The sequence below is a fragment of the Geotrypetes seraphini genome, chromosome 3 (assembly GCF_902459505.1).
Source record: "Geotrypetes seraphini chromosome 3, aGeoSer1.1, whole genome shotgun sequence".
In the NCBI taxonomy this organism is placed as follows: domain Eukaryota; kingdom Metazoa; phylum Chordata; class Amphibia; order Gymnophiona; family Dermophiidae; genus Geotrypetes; species Geotrypetes seraphini.
The window spans coordinates 162,637,856-162,661,726 of NC_047086.1; the positions used below are offsets into that span (position 1 = coordinate 162,637,856).

Here is a 23,871-nt window from a genome sequence, read left to right on the forward strand (position 1 = left end):
TAATTCGAGCAGTCTGGCGTCTCAGTTCAGTGAGTTGCAGTGTGGTCGCGTCCATCTTGGATTCTAAGGAGCCCACACGTGTCTGCATCGAGGCAAGTTCAGTAGATAATGTAGTGATTTTTTCATTTATTTCATCGGTGCTCACCTTGGTTTCTGTCACCAGTTCTTTCAGTTCCTTTAATTCGTTAAGGATCTCGCGGTTAGAATCGCCAGCGGGGGAGGAGGGATGCGGCGTTTTGGAAGGGGAGACCGGGTCAGGCTTGTGCCTCTTTCTTTTTTGTTTGTCCGACATCGGGGCAGCAGGAGTCAGCGGGAGTCAGCAAATTACACCAAGTTACTCACTGCGATGTACTGAAGCAGCGTCAGGGTGATTCGCTAAGAGTAGCGATGTTAAAATTTATGTTTTGAGCGGATTCTGTTTAGAGGGTTTCGGGAGTTCCGCGCTCAGGCAGCCATCTCGTGCGGGCTCAGCAGCGCCCCCCTCTTCGGTCCATTTCTACTTGACATGATTAATAAAAGCCTCTCTACCAGCTATATACCGCCTTCTTGGAAATCTGCTCTTGTATTTCCAAAGCTCAAACAAATAAACATATCCGAAAACCAAATCACTAATTACCGTCCTATTGCTAACTTACCTTTTTTAGTTAAAATAATCGTGTTTCCCCGAAAATAAGACCTATCTCAAAAATAAGTCTCAGCATGATTTTTGGTGTAGGTCTTAATATAAAACCTACCCCTGAAAATAAGCCCTAGTCGCCAGCAGCAGCGCTTCCCCCCATACCCCCCGTGCGCCCCCAGCTGACCCTTCCATCTCTCCCTCCCATGCAAACCCCAACCGCGAGTCGAAATACCTGGAAACAAACAGCTGTGTCAGCAGCACAGGCTGGAATGCGGCTTGCCCTTCTCATGCCCGGCCGTTCCATGCCGCATTGCTGATGACATCATCAGTGATGCGGCAGTCTCTCCGCTCTAGGCACCACATGGAAAGCGCTTAGCCGCTAATTGTCCTCACTGATATAGCCCCCCTTTAGTCCTAAAAAAAAAATATAAAAAAAAAGTCTCTCCTCCCTTCTCTCGGCCCCGTACTTAGCCAGCTTAATTTAAGTTCCCCTGCTCCTTCCTCAACAAACTCTACTCCCCCTTGCTGCAGACTCTCACACACCAATGCACCCCGCCATGAATCCATCCTTCTGGATCCTTCTCCTCCTACTCTGCTCACCTCTCTATCCTTCCCTCTGTCTGAAACCTCCCTCCCCCAACCTACTCGACCCCGCCAACACCAATACCATCTGCCCCGGACTCAGAATCCCCACACTGATACGCACCAGAAATTCCCCTCCCAAGAAAAACCTCTGAAAAGTCAACCAAGATTCTCTAAAGCCCCTGCCCCCTGCCAATCTTCCCAACACTGTCCCGGACTCTCTCACCCCAGTCCCGACACTTTACTGCAACGCCAGATCCGCATGCAATAAGACCCAAATCTTGAAAGACCTTCTAGACGAGCTCGACCCTGGATTCCTGTGCATCACAGAATCATGGATCGCCAAAGACAATCTATTCACACAAATTGAACTCCTCCCCCAGACCCAACCAAGGCCTCTTCTCCCCCAGACCCAACCGAAAAGGAGGTGGTCTGGCACTCCTTTACAAATCTTTCTTCAATGTCCAGCTCCTTGAGACGGGCACCCATGCTTCTCTAGAATATTTGCTTGCCTTGGTCAATGACGAACTCCGCACCCACCCATTGGGCATCCTAATACTATACCGACCACCCACCCCTTGGACCAAATCTTCCAATCTCGTCTATGAGATCATAACAAATGCCTTCCTTAAATTCCAAAGACTTCTGATTGTTGGTGATATCAATCTCCACCTCGACGACACAAATAACAATGATACATCCGAATTCAACAACTTCCTTACCTCTCTAAGTTTTCCCTCACCCACCCCATCCCCAACCCACGAAAAAGGGCATACTCTAGACTTCACCACCTTCATTGATCTTACCGCCTTCAAAACCTCAACCGACGACACTCGCTGGGAACAAGTCCCTTGGTCAGATCACTTCTTAGGGACTACCTGTCTCCCCGTCTTCATGTCACATCTTGACTCCCCACCCCACTCCTCCCATTCCATAACCTTCTGCAAAAAAACCTCGAGCAACCTATTCTGGTCCAAACTCCTCAACAAACTCTCCTCCAACCCTAGACCTACAGACCCCGAATCACATTGGCACAACTGGACCGCCCTCTCCGAGTCCACTTACCACTCCCTTGCTCCATTAACCACCAAAACCATCTCCTACCCCCGAAAGGCCCCCTGGTACCTACCTCTTCACAGAGAATTGAAACAGAAATGTCGCGCTTTGGAGCGCAAATGGAAAAAATCTAAATCCCCCTCTGATAGACAGACCTGGAGGGCTAATATTAAATTTTACAATTCAACATTAAAAAAAGCCAGGAAAAACTTCTTTGGAGACAAGATCTCTAGATCCAACAACCAGATCAGTGCGCTGTTCAACATCTGGCGCTCCCTAACTACAAAAAAAGACCCACCTTTGCTTCCACCATCTCTATCAGCCGATGCCCTTGCAAATTTCTTTAATGAAAAGGTGACCACTCTGAGATGCTCCTTCCCTCCCACAGTCTCCTACAATTCCCTGACCTCTATTGATCTCAATCCTACCTTACATGTATCCACCCCCATTCCTGCTGACAGATCCTGGACCGCCTTCGAGCTTGTCTCTGAACCGCAAGTCTCCAAACTCTGCCTCAAACTAAAAACTTGCAAGTGCATTTTGGATCCTTTCCCCTCCTATCTATTCGAGAATATCTCTACACAGGCCATCGCTTCCCTCACCGACCTTATAAACTCTGCCCTAACATCGGGCCTCTTCTCCCCCGACATGGGACACATTTCATTGTCCCCTCTACTGAAAAAGGCTGACCTTGATCCTTCCATTCCATCTAACTACCGTCCTATAGCAAATATCCCTCTCCTAACCAAGTTATTAGAATCCATCATATCCACCCAACTCTCATCCTACCTAGAACGATTCTCTATCCTCCTACCCCACCAATTCGGCTTCAGACCCAACTTCAGCACCGAATCCCTCTTGGCATCACTAATCTCTAAGGTGCAACAACTCCATTCTCGCAACAAATTCGCTGTTCTTCTTCAATTCGACCTCTCCGCAGCCTTCGATGTCGTTCACCACGACATCCTAATCTTCCAACTCTCCGAAATAGGCATAAGCTCCACAGTCCTTGATTGGTTCTCGAAATTCCTATGCTTCCGCTCCTACACCGTTTACACAAACGGTACCTCATCCCCTGCCTGGAAGCCGAAATGTGGAGTCCCGCAAGGCTCACCCCTCTCCCCTATCCTTTTCAACATCTACATGTCCTCTCTGAAACTCCTTCATCTATCCCCCCTAGAAACTCTCTACTCCTACGCTGACGACATCCTCATCCTCCTCGAAACCGACTCGAACCTCGCTGAGAACATCTCCACATGTATTACGAAACTCCAATCCTGGGCCCAATCTGTACAAATGAACCTGAATGAGTCCAAAACCAAACTACTTTGGCTCGGCCCAATTTCAGATCATTTACCCACCTCCATCCCTCTACCTTCCGGCCCCACTCTTCAGCTTGAGTTTTCAAGCAAAGTCCTAGGCATCATCTTAGACTCCTCTCTCTCCTTCAACGATCACCTCAACTCCCTGGTAAAAAAATGCTTCTTTAGCCTCCACATGTTGAGGAAAGTAAGATCTTGCTTTCATCATTCTCATTTCGCCATCCTCGTTCAATCCACCATCCTCTCTAGACTGGACTACTGCAACTCCATCTCTATAAGCCTAACTAAGAAAAACCTCCATAGACTTCAGCTAATTCAGAACGCCGCGGCCAAGCTTATTTTCGCAAAAGGCAAGTTCGATCACGTTTCCCCACTCCTCTCCAAGCTTCACTGGCTCCCAGTATACTCCAGAGAAATATGCCTGCATAGCCTTCAAGATTCTACATGGCGTCCTTCCTCCCATTATCCCACTCTTCTGGAACTCCTCAAACCCGCTCTCTTCTAGACCCTCCCAAAAACTGAAACTATCTTTCCCATCTATAAAAGGTATATCCCGCGCAGGAAAACTTGGAACATCCCTCCCCTTTAGAACCACAGAACTCTGGAACAACCTCTCATCCCCGCTCAGAAATTCTAGCTCCTACCAATCCTTCCGTAAACACTTGAAAACTTGGCTCTTCTCAAAAATCTAATCACCTCCCGTTCTCTAGTACCCTGTCCCTCTCTATCTTCTCAGTCCCTCTCCTATATCCCTTCTTTGTAGTTCCTTTCCTCTCAACCTCTGTAAACCGTGCCGAGCTCTGCGCATGCGGAGATGGTGCGGTATACAAACCTAAGGTTTAGTTTAGTTTTTTTTAGAGGAACGCCCGGATGTGAGAAGGGCAGGCCATGATCCAGCCTGTGCTGCCAACACTGCCATTTGTTTCCAGGTATTTTGGCTCACGGTCGGGGTTTGCATGGGAGGGAGAGATGGAAGGGTCAGCAGGGGGGGTGTGGGGTGCATGGCAGGGGGGATGGGAGGGATAAAAAGATGCTGCACAGGGGGTTAGGAGGAAGAGAGGGATAGAAGCTTTAAGGATTCTGCTGCACAAGGGATGGGAGGGATAGAAGCTGCAAGGTTTTCAACAGGGGGATGGGAGGGAGGGATAGAAAGATACTGCTCAAGGGGATGGGTGAGAGGGGAGCAAAGATGCTTCACATGTGGGGGAGAGAAAGGAAATAGGAAGAATTGGGGTGGAGGAGAGGAAGGGAGAGATGATCATTGTACAAAAAAAAATTAGACCTACATGAAAATAAGACCTAGTGCCTTTTTTGGACCCAAAATTAATATGAGACAGTGTCTTATTTTCGGGGAAACACGGTAGAAATCATCACTTTACAAATTAACAAATAAAAATAAAACAAAAAATGGAAAACATGAAAATACCATTTTATTGGACTAACACATTTTTCAATTAGCTTTCAGAGGCTAAAACCTCTTTCCTCAAGTCAGTAAAAAGTACTATTAAGGTATCCTGTCCTGTCCTGTGGAAGGGAGTTTTGATCTTTGAATTAGTGAAGAATGTATTAAAATTAGTCCAATAAACATCATTAGAAAAAATAGATTATACATGTGAACTGAAATTAGTTAAATCAGGCTTTTGCATAAAATCATGTAGTATGCTTTTTGCTTACGGTATATTCGATGGTGCCGAGAGGCTTCTGAGTAACCATTTTCTTCTCTTTCTTTTCTTTGCTTTTATTCTGGTTGTCATCTGTGGGGAAAAAAAGCAGAACACATTTACACAACTACTGAAGATGCTTGGCTGCAAGGTTGTGCCGGTGATCCATGCCCGAGTCTCCTGTCATTGAAGGAGATGCCTTTGGACACTAACACTTGAGGACTACCACAAGCTGCACCTGAAACTTCTGTCAGAATCATAAAGATGGAGAATTTGTTCTCCAGTCCTCTGCCAGTACGGGGTTGTTAGCATCAATATTGAAATTCACAAGAATGGGGAAAGGGAAAATAGCTGGAGAAAGCCAGGAATTAAAATCAGTGAAAAACAAAGAGAGGTATATCAGGTGCTTGATAAATGACAATTACCTGGAGAGGAAGTGGAGATAAAATTTAATTTAATGTAGCAGCTCCCACACTATTTTGTGTCACTGCACAATGGATTTAGTTAAAGCATACCATCACCATTCTTTCTCTCTTGCTCCTCACCCACTCAATCATCACCACCTTCTCAATCATTACCACCTTCCCTTCTCTCCCCACATCACACCCTTCCCTTGCAACCCTTTGGCATTACCTTCCATCCCCCTACTCCAGCTGACAAGTGTCAATGGAGGAGTAGCCTAATAGAGCAGTGGATTAAGCACCAGGGAAACCCAGTTCAAATATCACCATGGCTTCTTGTGATCTTGGGCAAATCACTTGGGGCTAGATTCACAAAGCAAACTGATCATGTACCGATCGGTTTGCGACCACTTTACTATCAAATTTCCATCTGGCCTGATTCACTTACCTCTCCTGCGATCTGCTTCGAATCCGTGCATGCAAATGAGGTGAAATGCATGCAAATTGGACAGCGACCCAATTCACTACAAAAAATTTTGGATCTGACTGGGCTGGCCGCTCAACCCAAGTAGCGACTGCTGGAGACCAGTCGAAAACGTATTTTTGACTCTCCAATTTCATAGAAGCCCTGCTCTGCCCCTTGTCTTCTGCCTGCTCGCCCCGATCTTTCTGCTCTGAGCACCTACTCTCTGCTGCCTTCCCTGCAGTGCGAGCCCACGGGGTTTAAAGCGATGCTGCACGCTGCAGTGCAGCCCCGCTTTAAACCCGCGGGCTCGCACTGCACGGAAGGCGGCAGAGAGCAGGATAGATCTGCCCGACACCCCCCCCAAGCCACGATCTCTCCAATCTGCCCTGCTCTGCTGTGCGCCCCCCCCCCCCCCGCACCCCCCTGGGAGAAAAAAGCAGGAGGGATACCAACTCCCTCCTGCCATCATGTTAAAACAGAATAAATTTTTTTTTTTAAAGCAGCGCTGCACTCCCCCCCCGACCAGCACACACCCCCCCGACCCGGCCCACCCCGAAACCAAAGTTGGGAGCAGGAGGGGTACTCGGTCCTTCCTGCTCCTAGGCCTCCCACCCCCTACCCGATCCTGGTTGGGCCTGGCCCACCCCGGTACCTGTAAAATTGTTGGGAGCAGGAGGGGTGCCCGGTCCCTCCTGCTCTTTGGGCAAGGCTCCCCCAACATCTTCGGGAGCAGAAAGGGGTGCCCGGACCCTCCTCCTGCTCCTACGCATCAGCAATTATCTTCGGGAGCAGGATCAAACTCCTCCTGCTCCTACTCTCCTGCCCCGCCGCCACCCAATAGTGGCCTTAGGCCCCACCCTGGCAAATCATCTGATGCACGAGGAGAGGCCTAAGGCACTGATTGGCTGAGGCATCTCAGTCTCCTCCCTTTGGAGGGGCCGGGGCACCTCAGCCAACAGGAACTTCCTTAGGGAGGAGTCTAGGAAAGTCCCTGATTGGCCATTATTGGGCGGCGGCGGGACACCCCTCCTGCTCCCAATAATTTTACAGGTACCGGGGTGGGTGGGCCGGACCCGACCAGGACTGGGTGGGGGGTGGGAGGTCTAGGAGCAGGAGGGACTGAGCACCCCTCCTGCTCCCAACTTTGGTGTCGGGGGTGGGTCGATCGGGGGGGAGGGAGTGTTGCGCTGCTTTTTAAAAATTCTGTTTTAACATGATGGCAGGAGGGAGTTGGTATCCCTCCTGCTTTTTTCTCCGTTGGGGGGTGGGCACGGCAGAGCAGGGCAGGCAGGAGAGATCGGGGCCTGGGGGGTGTCGGGCAGATCTCTCCTGCCTGTTCCCGGATTCTCCTGCTCACTGCCGCCGCTCTCCGCAGTGCAGGCCCGCTTTAAAACCATGGGCTTGCACTGCAGGGAACAGCGGCAGAGAGCAGGAGAGTCAGAGAGATCTGGGTTGGGCTGAGCCCTGACAGCAGTGACAGGAAGCTGCTTCTCCTGTCACTACTGTCAGGGTGTGCGCATGAGTAGAGATCGCTCTGGCCATGGGTAGGGGGCGTGCTAACGATCGTCTCCATTTGCATGCAGGTCTTTACTGAATCAATCGGCCAGCATGCAATAGGAAACGGATCGTGCACGGTTTGGAGGTTTAGTGAATCCTGCCCTTAACCCCCCTATTGCCGCACTTACAAACTTATATTTATTAAACTTAATAAACCACCTAACCTGGGATCACAGCAGGTAGAGTACAATCTAAGTTAGAAATAAAAAGAACACCATTTACCTCCCTAGGGAGGACTGAAAGCTCTGACCAACCATACAGCACCCAATACTCTCACCAAAGCATTTGATAAATTATATAAATTATTTAAGGAATCTTTTACTAAGGTGCGCTAGCTGATTTAGTGCGTGCAAATGCTAAGGTGCCCCTTATATTCTATGGGCGCCTTAGCATTTAGCGTGCGTTAAATCGGTTAGCATGTATTAAATTAGCAAAGCGCACCTTAGTAAAAGACCCCGTTAGATTGTTCATTCTCCAGGGTAAGAAAAATATCTATGGTACCTTAACATAACATTCCATGAAAAAAAAAACGCATGAGCTAAATCCCAAAGCCCTAATCAAGCAAGCAGAGTATGAATTCCCTCCAAACTCAGAATTGCACAGACCTCCTCAGTCTTGTGAGACCCACCACACCCATGTGGTTCTGACTTTGGAGGGAAGAACACAGAGGAAACAGCTGTGCTGCTCACAGTCTATCCAAATCAGCTGGAGAGCACAGCACAAAGGATAAGGGAAAAGAGAGGAAGAGAAGACCTGGATTTTCCCAGTGGCAGTGATCATTGTGACCCATCCCTGTCTTCTCTCTGCATGGTAAAAATTTGAAGCACACCAGTTAGTAATCTTTTGCTTTAGATCATGTTAAAGAAAAATGCACAGGTATTTTTAATTATGATTTTGGCAATCTTTTCTAACCCCTCAGAAGAAATATTATACAAGGGGCATTCAATAATTTATCTACCTTAGTATGAAAGAAAGTAACAAGCATGTCGAAACAAGTCTGTGCATATTGTGACCAGTGTTCCCTCTAAGCGGGCGGGTGTTGTGAGCAAACTTTTTTCACTGTGAGCTAAAAATATCGGGCGCCAGCAAGTTATGAGCCAAATAAATATGTTGTCAAAGTTGCTGATACATGAGGACGAGGTATTCAAAGGAATTTTAGGCCTACACGCTAAATTAAATAACGTTAAATAATATTTTTAAGAACACAGAAATTGTAGGGATGAAATGATATCTTAATAAATGTTTTACAACAAATGTAGTTATGTCTGTTACATCCATATGTGTAAACTGTAAATTAAAAACAGTCTAGAAGACAATACGTTTGATGCTTTCAATTTCTAGACCAGTGTTTTTCAACCTTTTTTGGGCAAAGGCACACTTGTTTCATGAAAAAAATCACGAGGCACACCACCATTAGAAAATGTTAAAAAATTTAACTCTCTGCCTATATTGACTATATATAAAGTAATTCTCTTGAATAGGAATCAAATAAACACAAAGAAAGTATTTTATAATTACTTTATTATGAAATAAAAATTATAAAAATTATAAAATACTTTATTCAGTGCGAAACCTGGGCCTGTTTGGCTGAACACAAAGCTGATATTCTGGCTGGAATGGAAGAAAGACACACACGTAGCTCTTCGTCAACAGCTCTCAGTCTCTCTCTGTATTTGGTTTTTATAGCATACAAAAATAGACAAATATACCCTCCATCCTTTTTATTAAACCACAATAGCAGTTTTTAGCGCAGGGAGCTGCGCTGAATGCCCAGCACTGCTCTTGACGCTCATAGGCTCCCTGCGCTAAAAACCACTATTGCGGTTTAGTAAAAGGGGACCATATTGTAAAATATAGACAGCAGATATAAATTCAGAACTGTGCATAGTAAGTGAAGGGAAGTTTTCATCTCTGGGAATTTACCCAGTTAACTATTAAGTTATTTGGGCAAATTCCTTTGAAAACTGTGGTAATACTGCCTCCACTTTGCTAAATTTAAAATAAAATCATTTTTCCTACCTTGTCTGGTGATTTCTGGTTGCACTTTCTTCTTCTGACTGTGCATCCAATCTTTCTTCCCTTCTATCAGCCTGTATGCTTTCTCTCCTCCACACCTCATTCCCTCCCCCAACTTTTTCTTCCTCTCTCCCTGACCTTTCTTTCTTTTTTTCTGTTTCTCTTCTTTCCTTCTGTTTCCCTGCCTGCCCCCTTTCTTTCTTTCTCCCAGCCTCCTGTCCAGCAGTAACTCTCTTCCCTTCCTCCCCTCCCAGCAGCATCTCTCCGTCTCCCTCTCCAGTAGCAGCTGTCCCTTTTTTTTTCCTTGCCCAGCAGCTTCCCAGATTCCTTTCCCTCCTCCCCTCCCAGAAGCATCTCTCCTTCTTCTCCTTATCCAGTAGCAGCTGTCCTTTTTTTTCCTGGCCCAGCAGCTTCCCAGATTCCTTTCCCTCCTCCCCTCCCAGATGCATCTCTCCTTCTCCTTCTCCCTCTCCAGTAGCAGCTGTCCCTTTTTTTTCCTGGCCCAGCAGCTTCCCAGATTCCTTTCCCTCCTCCCCTCCCAGAAGCATCTCTCCTTCTCCCTTTCCAGTAGCAGCTGTCCCTTTTTTCCCCTGCCCAGCAGCTTCCCAGACTGATAGTGGTTTTCTCCCCTCCCAGCAGCTCTTCTTACTTCCCAGCGCAGCGATTCACGAAGGCAGCCTCGGGTCCTTTGTTGTGTCGCGCCGCCTCTGAGGAAAGAGGAAGTTGCATCATCAGAGGCAGCCGCGACTCAGCAAAAGCCCCGAGGCTGCCTTCGTGAATCGCTGTGCTGGGAAGTAAAGGAGAGCTGCAGAGAGGGGAGAAAGCCACTGTCGGAGGCTCCCCAAGATCTCTCCGGCCCAGCGCACGCTTCCGATGCTGATCAAATTAGTCAATCTTGCCGGTCCTGCGCTGTGACGAGAAACTTGTGCGCTGCGACCTAATATTTTGTGCGCCAGCGCACGCCAGCGCAGCTTAGAGGGAACACTGATTGTGACATGTCTCAAGGTTTCTCATGCACAGTTGCGGCTCAGTACGAATCTAACATTCCAAGAGACAGGATGTCAGAAAAGTCCTCATGTGAATCAAGTAAGAAACTGCTAGATTTGGAACACTGTTCAGCGATAAAAATTCTCACAAAAGAAGGGAAAAACCAGAGGATATTCATGAACTCATGACTGCAGTTTATGGCGAGTCTGCCCTATCATCCTACAAAGTAAAATTTTAGAGCAAGCAGTTTAAGTGGTGTAGAGAGTCCATTGAAGATGTCTGTCACACTGGACGGCCTGTGGAAGCAACTTCCACAGAAATGTGCAAGAAAGTCATGGATTTAATTTTGTCAGATAAGGTTTCCTGAATAGCTGAAGAAATGGGCATCTTGGCAGATACAGTTTGGAAAATAATTCACGAAAAGTTGGGCATGTCCAAATTAGTGCAAGATGGGTTCCAAGAACACTGATGCCATGTCAGAAGGCCACAAGGCTCCAGTGCTGTTAGATGAACTTAAAGATGCTCCGTGAAGATCAAGAAATGAGACTTGGGTCTATCACAGAGATCCAGAGTCCAAAATGGAGTCAATGCAGTGGAAGCACAAGTTCAAGACAGAAAAATCTGCAGGCAAAGTCATGGCAACTGTCTTCTGGGCTGAAGGACTTTTACTTCTGGAGTTTATGCCACACAAGACAACCATAAATGGCGAGAGTTACGCAAACACAATGATCACCTTGTGGGAGTCAATTAAGCAGAAAAGGAAAACTAACAACAGGCATGCTGCTTCTTCATGAAAATGTGCGAGTGCACATGTCACAACAATCAAAGGCTGCCATCTCAGGATGTGGGTTTCAGTAGCTAAACTATTCACCCTACAGTTCTTACTTGCCTGGTTCCCTTGGATTATTTCCTGTTATGAATTTTGAAGAAATCTCTCCATGGACAGCGGTTTTCAAGTGATGAAGATGTCAAGAAAGCTGTGACATCCTGGTTTGAAGGTCAAACAGAATAACTCTTTACAAAGGGGTTAAAGTCATTGCAGGAAAAGTGGCTGATGTGTATGGAGATATCAGAGAACGTCCGTATATACTTGCATATATGTCGATCCGAATATAAGTCGAGACCCCCCTTTCCCCCCAAAAAAGGAGGAAAAATGGTTGACTCAAATATAAGTCAGGCAGCTTAATATTCAAATGTCCTGCTCTGTCAGGCTCTGCACCCAGCCCCCTTCCTTCCTCCCTTCCCCTGACAGGCTCTGCGCCCAGCACCCTTTCATCCTCCCCTCCCCTGTAAGGTTCTGCACCCAGCATCCTTCCATCCTCCCCTCCCCTGTCAGACTCTGCACCCAACATCCTTCCATCCTTGCCTGTCAGGCTCTGCACTCTGTCACCCCTCCCTCTGTCACTATCTTCCTACCTCTGCCGATCTGGTGGAGGTGCAGCGGGTCCTCTGCCGATCATTGGTGGAGGTGCAGCGGGCAGGAGCAAGCTTTCTGAACTCCTGCCCTGCTGCTAACTGGCTGCACGGATCCACTTAATCCATCTCAGCAGCACGAGCAGCAGTGCAATTTGGCGCTGCTTCACGGCGCTGAGCAGCTTCCTTACTGGCTCCCACGAATTCTCGCTTTCGTAAAAGAGAAGGTTTGTGTCAACAAGCCAAACTGCATTCTCAGTGGGAGGTTCAGGACTGTGGAACTCACTTCCGGGTAGATTACAACTATGCAAAAATACAGAGCAATTCAGGTGATTGCTTAAAACTCATCCATTTGTGCATGAGTTCTACTGTTCAGTTATTGATAATACTCGCAGAGAGGGATGATGTGTGATACTGTTTTTTTATGTTTGTCTGTTGATGAATTTTGCACGTTCAGCTGTAACCCGCTTAGGTGTTAGGTGGGAAATAAATTTCCTATGTCATTGCAAATGACAACCCATCCCTAATAAATATTTTCCTTTTCTTTCTATTGCTTTTTTTTTTTTGGTGGGGGGAGGGAATGTAGACTGCTCTGCTGTGCTCATTACTCTAAGAATGATACATCAATTCTCTACACATAAATAAATAAATTCTCTACATATTTCATGAGCAAGCACTCAACTGCTCGGTTCCATAGGTTTCAATGGGAAAACTCCCAGCATAAATTGCATATATTAAACTATATCACTAAAGGAACAAAAAGTTAGTGTTGGGGATGGGGCAGTTGTCAACACTAGTCCCCAGTGTGACAAGGAAATGGAAGGACAAAAATTAAATCCTACCCAGAGATAAGAGAGTCTTTATAGAATGGCTTATTTCTGCTCAGAGGAAAGAGAAGGTGCTCCAACTGGTCTGGGAGGGATAATTTTTGGAATATGGTTTATGGTTTGTTTATTTATTTATAATCTGCCTATAATCCAACATTGTCCCTAAGCAAGGTACCACTTTAAATGGACAAGTTCCTGCTAAACTGGAATGTACGCTGGTGAGGCTGGACTCATTTAGAGCACTGGTCTTTAACCTAAGGGCCGCCGCGTGAGAAGACTGCTGGGCAAGATGGACCACTGCTCTGACCCAGCAGTGGTAATTCTTATGTTCTTAATGCTGTCCCTGAGGAGGAATATTCCTACCATAGCTGTTTTTGAACTGAACACCTGGAATAAAAGGAGCATGGCAGAGGTGGCTTTGGTGGGTCCCATTAAAGAAGATTTAGAATGAGGCCAAAAACACAGGGCGCAGATTTGGCAGCGACAAAGTCTGATGTGAAAGGCAGAAAGTTCTCTTCGATAGAGGAATATCAACTGAGAAAAGGGGAGGCGAGAGCTGGTTCTAGGGAAAGGTGAGATGCCTTTTTCTGAGATTAGAATCTGAAGGGCTGTGAAACCTGTTTTCTTCCTCAAAAGTTGGCTGGGACACTTCCATTAGTCACTAATGACCATCTTTGGAACTTAGTGACAAAAAGGGGAAGGTACTCTATCTGACTTAGTTGTGTTACTTTTCTGGGGAGGCAACACTGAAGTTATAAGAGCTCAACAGGGAGACTTGGGGACACTCTTTAGGCTTCAATGGATGTGTTAGGGGAAACTGCAACATATGGAAGCAGCTAATGTGGCTTTAATTATACAGTCGACTCCACCTAAGTGCACGTTGGTTATCCGCAGCCTACCACCATGGTCCCATTTTTTTAAATATTAAAGCTAATGGACGTAAACTCCGGATAATTGCAATATCCTTCAACGAACATCTCCAATCCCTGGTGAAGAAATGCTTCTTCAGCCTTCACATGCTAAGGAAAGTCAGACCCTATTTTCACCAAAAACACTTCGCAGTCCTAGTACAATCCATCATCCTCTCCGGATTGGATTACTGCAATTCTATCTACCTCAGCCTAACCAAGAAAAGCCTCCACAGACTTCAGCGGATTCAGAACGCCGCAGCTAAGCTTGTTTTCGCGAAAAGCAAATTTGATCACGTCTCACCACTCCTGTCTAAGCTCCATTGGCTCCCAGTAATCCCCAGGATCCACTTCAAATGTGCGTGTCTGGCCTACAAGATCCTACATGGCATCCTTCCTGCCATTATCCCTCTATCCTGGAACTCCCCAACCCCTACTTCCTCCAGATCCTCCCAAATTTTTAAACTATCCTTCCCTTCCATAAAAGGTATTTCCCATGTAGGCTAACTTGGGTCATCCCTCCCCTTTAGAATCACTGAGATCTGGAATAACCTCACCTCCCCTCTCCGAACCTCAAGCTCCCTCCAACTCTTCCGCAAACACCTAAAAACCTGGCTATTCTCAAAACTGTAACACTTCCCCCCTCTTAGGCCTCTCACCTTCCCCCTTTACACCTAACTCTTTAATCTCTCCACTGTAGTTCCTCTCTCATCTTTCTTCCTGTAAACCGTGCCGAGCTCCGCATTCGTGGAGATGGTGCGGTATATAAACCCAAGGTTTAGTTTAGTTTAGTTTGATAAGCAAACAATCTGTTTATGTGCACTGATGTTATAGGTCCCACCTCTATGCGTTCACTTTACGTTCACTCTGGTTAAAAGCAATCAAGCTCTCATGTTGATGAGCCTCGTGTTTTGGATCAGTAGTCTAGGCCTGGCTAGGTGTTCAAACTTTCGAAACTGCACCATGGCGTCTCTTGGAGAAAAACCTTTGTCTTTGGCTGGTCAAAAGTCATTGTCTCTGGCTAAACGTGTCCACCACGCTGGACAAAAGCCATTGTCTTTGGCTGAACATGTCGATGTCTTAAAGAGACTTGACCAAAGGGGGAGTCAGGTCTCTATTGCAAAACATTTCAGCGTTCATCCTAGCCAGATTTCTCGGATTCACATAAAAAAGCAAGCCAAATTGAAAGACTGGCAAAACAACAGCAATCCTACCAGGAAACGGAAAAGAATTGGGAAGAGAGGTTGAACAGGCGTAGCTGCGATGGTTTGCTGAAGCTAAAAGTCATCAACTGCCAGTCAGTGGGCCTCTGCTGATGGAGAAAGCAGCACTGCTATCCGAAGAACTGGGTGCAGAAGATTTCAAAGCAACAAATGGATGGCTACAGAGGTGGAAAGTTCGTAACGGCATAATATTTAAGAAGCAGCATGGCAAAAAACAAGACGCTGATGAGTTTGGTGCAGAAAGATGGGTCATGGAAGTGTTGCCATGCGACGGGCCTGTACTGGCTTGCCATCCCTGATGGAACACTGGCTTTCAAACGCAGCGAAACTGTTGGCTTCAAGGTGCCAAAGGAACGATTGATATTGCTGCTCAGTTGCAATATGGATGGTAGTGAAAAGCTTGAGCCAGTGGTGATTGGGAAGAAAAAAACATTAAATGCCTGCCTGTTGAATATGCAACCAACAAAAACGCATGGATGACACGACACTGGATTGAATGGTTGCAGAAGCTTGACAATCTGATGAAAAGGAGATACATTGTAATGCTGTGTGATAACTGTGCAGCACACAGCAATGATGTATGACTAACCAACATCAAACTCGTGTTTCTGCTACCAAACAAGACCTCTTTGATCCAACCGATGGACCAGGGGATAATCGCCAACTTTAAACGTCATTATAGGTCACTCATCCTAAGATATGTGATGGCAGTGATTGATGCAAGCATGGAATCCAGCCCTTGAGCTGCTGAACTCGTGAGAAAAATGACGGTGCTCGACTCTCTTCACATGAACGGGAGGCGTGGAGTCAAGTCTCATCAACGATTTCAAATTGCTATCGACGGGCAAGCTTCATTCACACATCTGATAAGACACCTAAAGCTGACACTTCGTCCACTGAACTCCCAGTTGGACTCTCACTTCAAGAGTTTGAGATGTATGTCTCCATTGACAACAATGTGCCCACATCATCTGACACCACTAATTCTGATATCTGTACAGTCATAAAGGAAACTACAGACAACCAAGAGTCTGATGAGGATGGAGATACTGCTGCGGTCATCACGACTTATGAAACACTTGCAGAGATTGTTTCCTTCTCAGACGCGCTGAAGTCCCTTCACACACTGCGTTTTTATCTTGAGATAAATGGATGTCACAACTACGGACAGTTTTACAGCATCATTAGTCAGATACACAGCCTGAATCATGCAATCTGCGTGCAGAAAACAATGACTGATTATTTCAGTAGAATGTTGGTTTTAAAAAAAGGTCTACACTGTATTGCATTAAAATTGAACCGTGTAGAATTGTTTTACGTGTGGTTTTGTTTTTTGGTTTTTTTTGCTGAATAAAAGTTTTATTGCATTTGACTACAGCATACTGTAATTTTTTCATGACTAAAAAGTGGTACTCCGATTAAGTGCAACACTCCATTTAAGCACACGTGGCAGTCCGGTCCGGAGGCCTTGCACGTAACAGAGTCGACTGTAGATAATCGGGTGTTTCATGGCATGTTGGAAAAGATGGGGAAATGCCATGCATTACAAGAACTTCCACTTCCTTACCTGCCCCAGATCAAGCTTATTTTTCTCAATGAAATACTAAAGAAGTATCTGCTTGAGTGGTTGAAGATTAAGCCCAAAACTTTTAGCAGCCTTCATCAGGTGTTTTTCTGTTTTAATATGCATGGATCTACCTGCCAGCAGGGCATTTGATACATTAGGCTCTCCTGCCAGCTTGAATTTAACTGAAATACTGGAGACATCTAACAGATGTTTAAAAAGTATATACCTTCCAGAAACTTGAGGTCACAATCCACTATGAGGTTATCGATTGAAGCTCTAGGTGAGACTCGTTATAAAAAAATGCAAACAGCAGCAATTTCTGCTGTGAATCCACATTTATGGAACACATTGCCAGGATCTTTGAGATTGTGCAGAGAGAGAAAGCAGTTGAAAACTTATTTATTCGTTTTGATGATGAATGTATTTTATAGTTTATATTGGGCAAACTTTTTATTAGCGTTATGCCAACTTTTATTGAATGTGCTTTTAAGATTTTGGAGAACAGGACAGGATGATGTTTAGTTTTATAATATGTCTAAGTATATTTTGATTATGTATGTTTTTATTGTAACCTGCTTAGGCATTAAGCGGGGAAGAAAATTTTAAAATAAATAACGAAAACTGTTCTGTTCTGTATAACATTCATAACCCTCTCTAATCAGATTCTAGGCAATAGAATACAATATTTAAAAATGATACATCAAAGTTCTCAGCAAATTTATAATAAATCAAATAACATAATGAGTTTTTAAAAATGTTTGAAAGATATAATATGAAGAAATGCTCCTTAATTCAGCAGGAAGAACATTCCAGTTTGGTTCCTATATATTCAAAACATTTACTCATCAAAGACTTCAACCAAATATATTTACTTATTGAATAACTGAGCTTAAAAGGAAGCTGGAAACGAGAAACAATCCTACTTACTGGAAAGGATAAATATCTTAATAAACCTTCAGGTCCCATACCATATAACATTTTATATATCAATGTAACCACTTTAAAATGTATTCTCTTCTCAACCATCAACCAATGCAATTGATTTAAAAATGGAGTCATCAGATCATATTTCTTAGCTTTGAATATTAGACGTGCCCCTGTGTTCTGAAGCAATTGCAACCTATATTTCAACTTCAGTGTAATACCAGAGTACAATGAATTACAATAATCTAACTGGGGTAAAATAATTGCCCTATTATTTGAAAACTATTAGTAGAAAGGACAGAATGTATTGCACGTAGTTGACATAACTGAAAAAAAAACCCTCTTACTCAATTCATTAAGTTGGTTCTCAAATGTTAAACCACAATCCAGTATAATACCCAAAACCCTAGATTTCACCTCAAATATAAGTTTCAAGTTTAATGGTTCTTTTGATTAATCGCTTAATCATAGTTCTAAGTGATGAACAATTTAAAATACATTCAGTGGGCAACAATACAATACAAACTATGAACAATGCCATAGGGTTAAAGATTAGCTCATCATATTCATAACATAAGGTAAAAAGGGGATGTGAAATACAATTCAATATAGAAAAGCAGAACAAAAAAGGAAAGGTACACGAGGAAAACAAATAAAAGCATAATACAGTAAAATCAATGGCCTAAGGGTTATAAGATTAAATACCAAAGGCATCTTTAAAAAGAAATGTTTTTAGGTTACTTTTGAATTTTCCCAGATCCTGCTCCTTTCGTAAATAAATTGGAAGAGCGTTCCAAGTCTGTGGAGCAGTTACCGAAAAAATAAACTGCCGTCTTGTATTGATAATCTTAAGCGAAGGAATAGTTAATAAATTTTATTCATTTGATCTTAGACAATACTAGACAATCTTAGACAATACTATTTTTTAACCCATAAAACCAACCTGGTATTCTGTTTATTCAATCTTAAAAAATGAAGATTAACAAGGTACCGTGACTTCTACCTTTAAACTGGATTCTGACAGGAATTTAGAACAGAGACTAGCTTTTACTGTTTTCATGAGTCAAGAGTGACTATACTGCATTCCTTGATCTGTTGCTGTTAATCTACATGTCAGAGGTTTTATGCTTTTTGTTCTCAGGATGCAGCCTTAGAGGTTCATTTTTCCTTAAAATTGCCCTATAAATGCATTCATAAATCTGAAGACATTTAAGAGATTTCCAGCAAAGTAAGAAGCCTTGTGTCCCTTCTTAGGGAATATGTGGCTATTGAGTAATATTGTTTTTGTGCCCTGAAGTGCCAACCACTTTCTATTTTTGCTTTCCTGAATTATTATACCAAGGCAATCCATACCCACATACCAGACTTTCTCCCCCTTTTATCAAGCTGTGCTAGAGGTTTTTAGCGCGGGATAGTGAGTTACGTGCCCCGACGCTCATAGGAATTTTATGAGCGTCAGAGTATTTACCGCGCTAGCTTGTGCTAAAAACCTCTAGCGCATCTTGATAAAAGGGGCCCTTAGATTTTCATGGGATTGGAGTTATTTGTTTTACTTCATTTTGTTCCAATTTCTAACTCTATTGGCTCAGAGAATCTATTTATTTATTTATTTACAGTTTTTATATTCCATACTATCCAAACGTCCTAGGCAGATCACAATTAAAACATACATAATTAAAACCAAAATAATATCAACATATAACAAACATATCTCATCTCATTTTGTCTCAGCTAACATTCACAATTGCAAACCCCTCATTATCACACCTTACTAACAAGATTTTAAAATGTTATTGTCAGTGCCATAGGTCTGTCCAAACAGATTAAGTTTTCAAGCCTTTTTAAATGAATTCAGTGTTTGTGATGTTCTCAACTCACAGAGGACTGAGTTCCATAACTTGGGCCCTATTATCCTTGTTATTCTATATTCCTCTAATCTAATTTTTTTTAAAAAGAAATTTCAAACAAAAACTAAAGTTGAATACAATGACCTGGATGGCTGATACAATTTCAAAAAGATTAAATAATAGGTGAGATTAAATCCTTCAAAACTTTAAAAACTAGCAAAAGGACCTTGATCCTTTGATCGATTGGCAGCCAATGTAAGTTGTTTTTTGGGTTTTGTTTTTGTTTTTTTAATGTATGTGTATATTTCCATTTTTTTGTGAAAACAAAAACTGCAGATTAAAAAATAGTGACAGCCTTAGTGGTTTGCTACCCAGCAACCCGCCTGTTACCACCTACATATTATGTAAGCTAGTTTTCAGGCGCTCTGAGCAAACACACCTTTCCTGTGCATGCAGCAAATAATCTCAGAGTTGCCTAGTTACTCAGATCCAGGAAAAAGTTCAGACCAAACCTGGATTTCTGACAACCCCATCCTGTTGTATTATGGAATGTAAGCTTAAAACTTGTACTAGCCAAAGAATCTTCCACCTGGACTTAGGTGACTGTATTTCTAAAATCTTCAACTTATGGCCTACTTTCAGGATCTCTTTCACTCACAGTCACCCTCCTTACATCTACAGGGGGCAATAATGCTATGCACGATGACTCCTTCGCTATATCCAGTACAAGAGAATCCCAAGAGTCATCCCAGAAGGGAGAACACACTGCTTCTACACATTCCACTGATGCCAGTCCCTTGACACAGTCTTTGTCACATCTGGCAACACATTTTGACACAGATGTCGCTGGTTAGGATGTACTGCACAATAGTGCTGCTTGATTTCCGATTCAAATCAATTCACTGATTCACTTTGGGTGAATTGATTCGAATCGATTCCTTAAAAAAAAAAAAAAAAAATTCAGCCCCCCCAATTCGATGACTAACCCTCCCCCCTTGCCCCCTAAATCAGGAGCAGCAGCGTTGCCTCTTGCTGGCCATCCACTGCTGCTGCCCTCCTGCTTTAGGGGGACGAGGATCAGTCGGGAAATGCTACAGTGTCCCCCGACTTCCTCCCTGGCCTCCCGCTCTTACCTAAATTACAACAGCCTGCAGAGAGGATCTCAGGTGTTGCAGCGATTCTTGAAGGCTGCTGTCTTCCTCAACAGCATGTTCCCTCTGCTGCAATCCTGCCCCTGACAGAGGAGGGGCGGGACTGCAGCAGAGGGAAGGTGCTGCTGAGGAAGATAGCAGCCTGCAAGTACCGCTACAGCACTGGTGATCCCCTCTGCAGGTTGCCATAATTAGCTGAAACTACGGGAGGCCAGAGGGGAAGCTGGGGGAAAATGCAGGCCTTCGGGAGGGGCCAGGCTTTCAGGGGGGCAAGCCTTCAGGGAGATGGGAGCCGGGGGGGAGGGAGGGGGCAGAAGAAATAATGGGTCTAAAAACAGAGGACAAGGAGAGAGATGGTGGACAAGGAGATTTAGAGAGGGAAGGAACAGAAAGGGAGAGAAGTTGGACACATGGGATGGTGTGGAGAGGGGGTGGGAGATAAAGATACTGGATAGGAAGGTAGTTGGGTAGAGAAAGGGAGAGCTGGTGGACCCTGGGGTGTGGAAGGAGGGAGAGATTCTGGATGAAAGGGTAGTTGAGAAAAGGAGATATGGTGGGGTCCATCGCTGCAGCTGCGGGGATGGAGATGAAATAATGGAAAGATGCCAGACCTTCATGGAAGGAAAAGGGAAACAGAAGGGGAGGACAGAGTTGGAAGATGGATGGTTAGCATGGAGCATGGAGAAAGGAGAAAGAAGGAGACTCTGGCAAGCGAGTTATCAGAAGACAACCAGAGCCTGGGACCAACATGTTTTGAATAATGACCAGACAACAAAAAGTAGAAAAAATAATTTTATTTTCTGTTTTGTGATTAAAATATGTCAGATTTGAAATTGTATCCTGCTAGAGCTGGTGTTAGACTGCAAAAGTGAACTAGGATTTAACAGAGAGAGGAAAAGTCTTTTTTGTTTATTTTGTTACACCACAGCGCCAGTGTGGGTAAGAGAGGGCAAAGGGGGTGAGATGGATGAAGAGGCTATAAAATAAACCCACCAGGACGTTTGGAAAAAAACCCCCAAAAAAACCCCCACCCAATTGGGCAAGAAAATCGAATAAAAAACCGATTCAATAGGCCGAATCGAATCAAAATTTATTTTCCTCAATCGGGCAGCACTACTGCACACCACACACCATCAGTGCTCTGAAAAGAACTGCATGTTAGTATAGAATAGATATTCAAACATACAAATGGGCACACTCGGATATTGAAGAGTAGTCGTTCACTCTTTCTGACACTTCTCAGGTAGTTTCCTTCTACCACAGTGCTTAAGCAAAGTTGGCGTTTTAGGTCACACGAGGCATGGGAGTGGATCGATTGCTTTTGTTCAACCATCCCTAGCTCCTGACCAAATTTAGATAGATCCAAAAAATTATGCAGAGTTTCATTTGAGACCCTAGACAACACCCCTGTAAAATTTGGTTGGATTTCAAGAGGGGTCGAGCATGGGCTCCTGGTCCATTTGACATGGAATGACCCAAAATGCTTTCCGTCACTTCTCAAAATGTTGAATATAATCACATAAAAAGGCAAGGCAGCACAACAGACAGGCTTCCTTTACCTGCTGGGAAGGCATCATCCCAGTGCTGGTAAAGTATAAATATGTAGGATTTATGCACTCGTACTTGCAACCTAACAGATATAAAAGTGGTGAGCGCCCCAGCCATCAGCAAAAATCACTAGCAGGTCCTTCTTTCAACTCCAGGGGAGATGCATAGGGTCTGCACACATTGTGGAGAGAGCTAACTGTGCTCACCGAATGAGAGGAACTCTTTCCTCTAAAGTTCTTTACACCTTTATTTTTTTTTTAGATTTTTTTTCAGACCAATATGGACCTTTTGACATGGTACTCCTGATCCAGGAGTTGGAAAGGGCCTCCTGGACCGCTTCGTTAGATGGGTGTTGCAGGCCTTAGATTGTTTTAATAGCCCTTCTTTAAACTGCTTCAAATCCTTACAAAATACTAGTCTCTAGACTAGAACTAAAAGCAGTATTCACGGTAATGCCTCAGTCCACAATAAACTCACCTTCTTTTTCTTGCTGCTGATACCACTAATTATGCAAGCAACCTATTATTAGTTTTCCAAGTTACTTTATCACACTGACTGGCTACAATCAGGTCTGCTCTGCTTCCAGCCACTTCTTAGACCTGTGCTACGATTATTCCTCTTTCAGGCTTCTGAAGCTGTTATACCTATATAATTTACTGCTAATCACTTTGTTGTTGGCTTGGTTGAATATAAATAAATAAAGCACTCTTTTTATGGTTGTCAATTCTGATACTGCTACCTAATGTAGTGATTTTTGTATTCAGACAAAGGATCTTACACTTTTTAGTACTAATACTCACGTATCAAACCTTGGTGTATCTATTTTGTTATGGACAAGTATATTTGTACCTCGGCTCAAGCCCATTTGTAATGAAGGAGAAAATAGACAGGGAAGTACAAAACATTTAGAAAAGAAATAAAGACTCTATTCTTCAAGAAATTCCTGCAAACGACTTAATACTGCTAGCTCCTTCCCACTTCCCAATACAACTCCATAATACCTTCCCGATTCCCCAAAGCAACCTCATCTACTTCTTATCTCCTTTAGAAATTACTAGATATCTTCTTCATGTAATACCTTTAGTGTAATTCTTTTGTAATCTGCCTTGAACTGCAAGTCAATGGCAGAACAGAAATCTCTAATGTAATGTAATGTAATATGAAGCCAAAGGGAGGGAGGCTCAGAAGCAAAGGGAAGAGCCAAAAGGACCTACAGATCTTTTCAGTCCAGGTGTACTGAAAAGGGGTGGGGGAGCGAGGAGGGTTCTAAGGTCATGGCTGGCTCTTTTGCTGGTTTATCATTTGAAATGGCAACTCTGCCTCCCCCTGCTTCTGCCCCCTGAGATGTAAGAGTATATATGTGGCACACTCCTCCTTCCTTTCCCGCCATTCCATTCTCTTTCACACACTGCTCATCACCTCTTTCCCTTTCCACCTTGATTTTCCGTTGCCAGGCCTAAGTAGTTTTTCCCACCAGTGGCAATCTGCGCAGATCAGTAGCTTTCTTCAATGGTCAGAGTCTGGGAAATCTCAACAACCTGCAGTGGTCACTATCTTGTTCATTTTCTGATTCTGCTGGCAGAAAAACCGGAAACTCCTACCAGTTTGCAAATCAACACTGGGGGGGGGGGGGGGAGGGGGCACAGGGAAACTTCTTCCATGGGCTGGATATAGCATCATAAAGGAAAAGTATGACAGGCTAAAAGATTTGAGACCTGGCCTGTGGAGAAAAAATTAATGCTGAGGGGGCACTGAAATATACTTTTAATTGAGAATATAGAAGCCAAAACAGTGGA

The 23,871-nt window shown here is 44.2% G+C and overlaps 1 protein-coding gene across 5 annotated transcripts in view; it reads right to left on the bottom strand.

Annotated features, from left to right (window-relative positions):
* NCOA7 (nuclear receptor coactivator 7) overlaps positions 1-23,871 on the bottom strand; it is a 351,548-nt gene that overhangs the window by 148,830 nt on the left and 178,847 nt on the right. For all 5 annotated transcript variants that reach the window (XM_033936068.1, XM_033936069.1, XM_033936067.1 and 2 more), the window contains one exon: positions 5,254-5,333. In XM_033936068.1, coding sequence (XP_033791959.1) covers positions 5,254-5,333 — 80 coding nt within the window. The remainder of the gene's footprint in view (positions 1-5,253; positions 5,334-23,871) is intronic.